The sequence below is a fragment of the Lipophrys pholis genome (assembly GCF_963383615.2).
Source record: "Lipophrys pholis genome assembly, chromosome: 17".
Classification (NCBI taxonomy): Eukaryota; Metazoa; Chordata; class Actinopteri; order Blenniiformes; family Blenniidae; genus Lipophrys; species Lipophrys pholis.
Genome location: NC_137643.1, coordinates 1,716,321 through 1,722,678, shown reverse-complemented (window position 1 = coordinate 1,722,678; position 6,358 = coordinate 1,716,321). Strand labels below are relative to the sequence as shown.

General features: G+C 41.3%; 1 protein-coding gene across 1 annotated transcript; it reads left to right on the top strand.

The window, feature by feature from the left end:
• Window positions 1–1,344: 1,344 nt before the first annotated feature.
• Window positions 1,345–6,000, top strand: LOC308122673 (uncharacterized protein). Its single transcript, XM_080484667.1, has 2 exons — window positions 1,345–1,604; window positions 4,455–6,000. The coding sequence occupies exons 1-2, from the start codon at window positions 1,545–1,547 to the stop codon at window positions 4,869–4,871; spliced, it is 477 nt and encodes a 158-aa protein (XP_080340793.1). The 5' UTR covers window positions 1,345–1,544; the 3' UTR covers window positions 4,872–6,000.
• The last annotated feature ends 358 nt before the right edge of the window (window positions 6,001–6,358 follow it).

Below are 6,358 nucleotides of genomic sequence, written 5' to 3'. Positions count from 1 at the left end.
CGGCCCCACCCCCGGCCCCACCGCCGACCCAACCGCCGGCCCCACTGGGGGCCCCACCGGGGGCCCCACCGCCGGCCCCACCGCCGGCCCCACCGCCGGCCCCACCGCCGACCCAACCGCCGGCCCCACCGCCGGCCCCACCGCCGGCCCCACCGGTGGCCCCAGCACCTCCACATTCAAGCCCACCGGGTCATCTCCAACAGCTGCAGACACAACGACAAAAGGAGGGTCGGCCTCCGTGTGTGGAGGCAACAAGCTGCTGCTTTCCGCCATCGCAGTCCTCATCTACCGTGTCTGCAACGTCTGAGGCTCCTGAAACGATGGACACCTCAGCTCTCTGGATTTCAGTCACATGATGAAACCATTTCATTCTATCTTTCCAGCCCAGTCATGGAGGTTAAAACTCTCTACCAGAAAAAGACCAACGTACTTATGTACTCTAATGTACAATGCAAATAACATTAAATAATTACTCACACAAGTCACCACATTTAATAAACACCACCATCTGTAAACGTGTCTTATTGGTCTCAAATTACATTTTTTGCAAGTGAATTACTTCAGTATTATGAACCATATTACGAGAATCCTTTAGCACTTTGTATTTTGATTTTTGAAGTGTTTTTTTTTTAATTGTAATTTAATATAATGTAAAAACAGAAATTAAATCATTGATGGAAAAGTTGAGTTATTCTTTGTGAGAAAATGCAGTTTTCATGTTTCCAAGTTGATAGATGTTCCTGTAATAAATGTTAATCGTGACACTAAACATCAGCCATGGGTGTCCAGTCTAAGGTCGTTTTTATAACTAATCACATGTATTATTGTGGGACAGTAGCATTTCAGGACGTAAAAACAGGATGTTATAGGAGGCTGATGAGAAGTGCATCCAATTTAAAAGCATTTATAAGCTTATATATGGTTGAATTGTTGCTCTTTTCAACAAGTCTGATTGGATAAAAGCACAATATTGTGTTGTTTGTGTTGTTTGTACATCCAAAGAGGTTTTTTACAAGACATTAAATGAAGGTTTCCACTTTGTTTCACAATGTATTCAACAAAATGTCATCCTTTTTAAAGACTTATGAATTTCTTAAGTTTAGATTTCCACTCATAAGTGCCATAACAGGCAGACTGGGGGCAGCTGGAGGCGCTCGAGCAGACCCAGCCGAGACAAGATATCTCTTACATCCACGTGAAGACAGATTTCCATTGGCTCATTGTGAGGATTTTGCATTTGTGGCCCATCACTGGGGTGGAGACTGACCCACGCTTCCTGAATGGAATCCGGTATCGGGTGAAAAGGGAGAATGCCTTATAAAAGGCTGGCTTCCTTGGGCACCCACCTTTCAGACCGTCAAGCAAGGGCCACACACACACACACACACACACACACACACACTCACCCACACACACACACGCAGGGAAAGAGTCTTTGAGTGGCACAAAGTTCAAGAAGGAAAAACGGGTGAAATATTTAGTGGAAAAAAAAAAATCCTGAGCCGCGTGTTTGTCTTTAAAGAGGAAATCAGTTTTCTTTCAGTATGAAGTATCTTCTCCTGGGGCTGTTCTCACTGGTGCTGCTGGGATTTGACCTCGTACAGGTAACAATCACATCTCTTTCACTGCCTCAAGAAATAGACAAATAAATACATACACATATGAATAAATAAATATCCCTCAAGATTATAATCTCTTTGTTTATGTTGATCTTGGGACCTGTTGTGTCTATAAAACCAGATGAAATGAGAACTAAAAATCTGTACCAGAGTAACATTGAGCTAAGTTACAAGTAATTTTACTGGTAATAAGAAAAATAAAGTACTTCAGAAAAAGTATTCCTCTTAAAAAGTACACAGGGTATTAGTTACAGTTTAATTGCATTGTAATGCAAAACCACTTCTCTCAGGGCCGTTGACACTGAGTGAAATTATTTGAAGGTGCAGACGGTGATTTAAACAAATAAACAATTATGTTTGTTATGAGGTTAAAAAAACATTCTTGGAATGTTGATGTTTTTATTAAAGTAGAGCTAAATTATACTAAAGTACAAATATTGTTACATTGTATCCATCCATCCATTAAGTGCAAATATTGTTACATTGTATCCATCCATCCATTCAGTGCAAATGTTGTTACAATGTGTCAGTTCCATGCACTTATAAGTGAAAATACTGTACTTTGAAAAAATTGATTAATAGTACAAGTACTTTTATTTTGGGCACATCTGCAGTGAGGATTTGATTTAAATTTATTTTACTTCCATGATTACGTGGCATTAAATCAATAGTACTTTATTTCTCACTGGGTTGAAGAATCCACAGCATGGGTTGTTTTTTTAAAACCCTCAAATATCTTCTTTGTGATTTCAGTCTGGTAAAACTACAAAGTACTCCGCTCATAAACTACTCAAAGTATTAGTTACTTTTCATGTAATGAAAATTCTTGCTGGGATTGGTTGGACTGTAAACTCCAAAAGTTAGATTAAATGTGAATGAATGAATGAATAAATAAATAAAATACATACATCAATAAAATCTTTAAAACATAATTTCTGAATAAATGCAAAGGAAATACAAATACATACTTATATTTAAATAAATCTGAGAATCACCTTTTTTAATTTCTTCAATTACAATCAATTGAAATTACTCTTCTGAAAAATTACTGTATTGTCAGTTACTTTTTAATTGCAGATATTTTATGTATGTGTAAATCATGTTCAAAGCCCATTTCTACCACAAACTTTAGAAAACACTACAAAATTCATAATAATAATAATAATAAATATAAATACATTAAACTTATATACTTCTTTTTGTACTCTCAAATACACTTTACATACAGAAACAAAAATAATAACGATGAAAATAAAATGAGTTAAGGAAAAATCAAGTCTGAATATGTGGGTTTTGAGGAGTGATTTGAAGTTCTGTAATGAGTTTGTGTTACTGTTGGGTTGTGGGAGTGAGTTTTTGGGGGGGTGGGCGGTGAAGGCGAAGGCTCGGTCTCCCAAGGTCCAGTGCTTAGTGCGGGTGCTGGATGTGAGGAGGTTGAGGTTGATGGGTGTGAGGAGGTTGAGGGGTGTGAGGATGTTGAGGTTGCTGGGTGTGAGGATGTTGAGGTTGCTGGGTGTGAGGAGGTTGCTGGGTGTGAGGAGGTTGCTGGGTGTGAGGAGGTTGAGGTTGCTGGGTGTGAGGAGGTTGATGGGTGTGAGGCGGTTGAGGTTGATGGGTGTGAGGAGGTTGATGGGTGTGAGGAGGTTGAGGTTGATGGGTGTGAGGAGGTTGAGGTTGCTGGGTGTGAGGAGGTTGAGGTTGCTGGGTGTGAGGAGGTTGATGGGTGTGAGGCGGTTGAGGTTGATGGGTGTGAGGAGGTTGATGGGTGTAAGGAGGTTGAGGTTGATGGGTGTGAGGAGGTTGAGGTTGCTGGGTGTGAGGAGGTTGATGGGTGTCAGGATGTTGAGGTTGATGGGTGTGAGGAGGTTGCTGGGTGTGAGGATGTTGAGGTTGCTGGGTGTGAGGAGGTTGAGGGGTGTGAGGATGTTGAGGGGTGTGAGGATGTTGAGGTTGATGGGTGTGAGGAGGTTGCTGGGTGTGAGGAGGTTGCTGGGTGTGAGGAGGTTGAGGTTGCTGGGTGTGAGGAGGTTGAGGTTGCTGGGTGTGAGGAGGTTGCTGGGTGTGAGGAGGTTGCTGGGTGTGAGGAGGTTGAGGTTGCTGGGTGTGAGGAGGTTGATGGGTGTGAGGAGGTTGAGGTTGCTGGGTGTGAGGCGGTTGATGGGTGTGAGGAGGTTGATGGGTGTGAGGAGGTTGCTGGGTGTGAGGATGTTGAGGTTGCTGGGTGTGAGGAGGTTGAGGGGTGTGAGGAGGTTGATGGGTGTGAGGCGGTTGATGGGTGTGAGGAGGTTGATGGGTGTGAGGAGGTTGAGGTTGCTGGGTGTGAGGCGGTTGAGGTTGGCAGAGCGGAAGCGACGGCTGGGACAGTGTTATTGCAGGTCCAATGTTATGGAGGGACTTGTAGCTGAGCAGGAGGAGCTTTGTGGATACAATGATAATGTCATTGGCAGCACGTCCAATCAGTGACGACCCCACTGTCAACAGGTACCTAATGTTTCCATTGTGGTTTCTTGATATTGTAGTGGTTTTTGGATTAGGTAGTGTTTTCTTTATTTTGGAATGTTTTCTCTATTTTGTAGTGTTTTGCACTTCCAGGCCACCATACATTTCCCATAACAACCATAACGTGTAAGAAAATTACACAATAGAAGCAAGATGTAGGTATGAAACTGGTTATTTCTAAGTTTATAAAAAAAATGTATAAGCTACAAATGTGCAAAACAAAACTTCAAGCTTCTTGAACAAACCATTTAGTTCCAGTGGAGTATTTGTAATTTGCATGTATGAGTAAGGATCAACGCTTCGGTGGGTCATAATAATCTTTTGTCTCTCAACCAGTCTGCAGAAACCACGACAGAAATGCCGAGTTCGACAATGAAGCCCACCGGCGAAGACAACACCCAAAGTGGTGGGACGGAGGCCACCGGGACCCCGGGCAGCGGCAGCAGCAACACGGGCAGTGGCAGCAGCAACACGGGCAGCGGCAGCAGCAACACGGGCAGCGGCAGCAGCAACACGGGCAGTGGCAGCAGCAACACGGGCAGCGGCAGCAGCAACACTGGCAGCGGCAGCACCATGGGCGGCGGCAGCACCATGGGCGGCGGCAGCACCATGGGCGGCACACACAGCAATTCAACAATAATAACCCCTCAGATGAACACACAGAAAAACAACACCAGTAACAGCCAGAGCAACATCTTGACCTGCATCACTCTGCTGCTGGGCTCCGTCGCCCTCCAGCTCGTCCTCCAGTGAGATTCACATCCGGGTCCAAACAAAACTGGCAGATCTCAGCTTTTAATAATCGTCTCCAATTATAACATACGCATAGAAAATCAGCTGTTAGACTTACGACACATTATCTTTTTTTCTTTTCTTTTTTTTTTAATCAAAGCTGATGCAGTTAGAAACAAACATTTATATCATTTAATTCATTTTCCCACTTGACTATCATACATTCTTCGAGCCAACGCTGCTATATCAGAAATCTGATGAAAATATGACACAAAGATGAATATTGCTGAAATGTTTGTTCCAAAAAAAACGTGAAAAGTCTAAATTTGCTAAACAAACCAGGTACATAACTTGATGTTTCAGGTTTTTTGTTGAAGTCTATTTCCCACAGGTGCAGTTTCAGGTCATTGGCTGGCACTGCTTCCAATGAGAAACCAACTTCAGGAAAACAATTGTAATTTGGCTCTGGTGGCTGGACTTGAGGACCTTCAGGGCCCTTCTCTCCACACCTCGGGAATCATCAAACTAACTCTGACAGACTGAGTTTGTATTTGCAGGAAAACAAATCAAAGTACACGAGTTTGCAGCTGAATGTATCATGCATTTATACTATTTATACACAGGGTGCAATTACAGCTACTGAATAAAAAAATTACTAAAATCTTAATGATTGCTGCCAAATCTGTGTTTTACTTCATGTTGAGGATTGTTTTGCCTGAATACTACTGGAATCAAAGCACTCATAACTGTGTACTAAAACTTAATTTATCTATCTGCACTTCAGATTTAAAGTGCTTGTGTTTTTCTTTAAATATAAATATTACATTTCTCCTTTTCTCCCCTTTCCCCTTTTTCCATAAAATGGAAATATTTGTTAATCAGTGTGAAATCATTGAAGTAATCCAACAAAAGGGAAACATCTCATAAAGAAATTGCAAAAATTTTATTGGGAGACATATGCTGGTAGCTGTGTGTGTTAGTAGGATTGAGTTGACGTGTGCATTGCTCTTTCTATTGGCAAAAAAACTTCTACAATACATAAAGCATGTGAGATATGTCATAGACATAACATTTGAAGTTATTGTATGTGTATCAAATATTGAATTAAATGCTTTTTGATTTAATAAAATGTGAGGAAAAGCCAACAGACTTATTTCGTCTCATTTTTGAAGCCAAACAGATTGAAAGGTCGCTGTGTTGAAGCCTGATAGTAAGTAGGCCTGTGACGATAGCAAATTTGGACGATATATTGCCCCACAAATACATTTTTTGCAGATAAACGATATTAATATCAACATTTTCTTGAGACCAAATTAACCAAAAATGTCATGATAACATTTCCGTAATAATGCAAATATACCGTTTCAAATGCAATAAACTTCTATTCCTCATTCTTTACCATTGTATTTGGAATGTGAAGGAGTTAAAAATTATTTCAATCAATAAAACAAACAATACTTTTTTTTTTTTTTTTTTTTAAATGGACCGCCTCTGTTTGCAAAAATTGC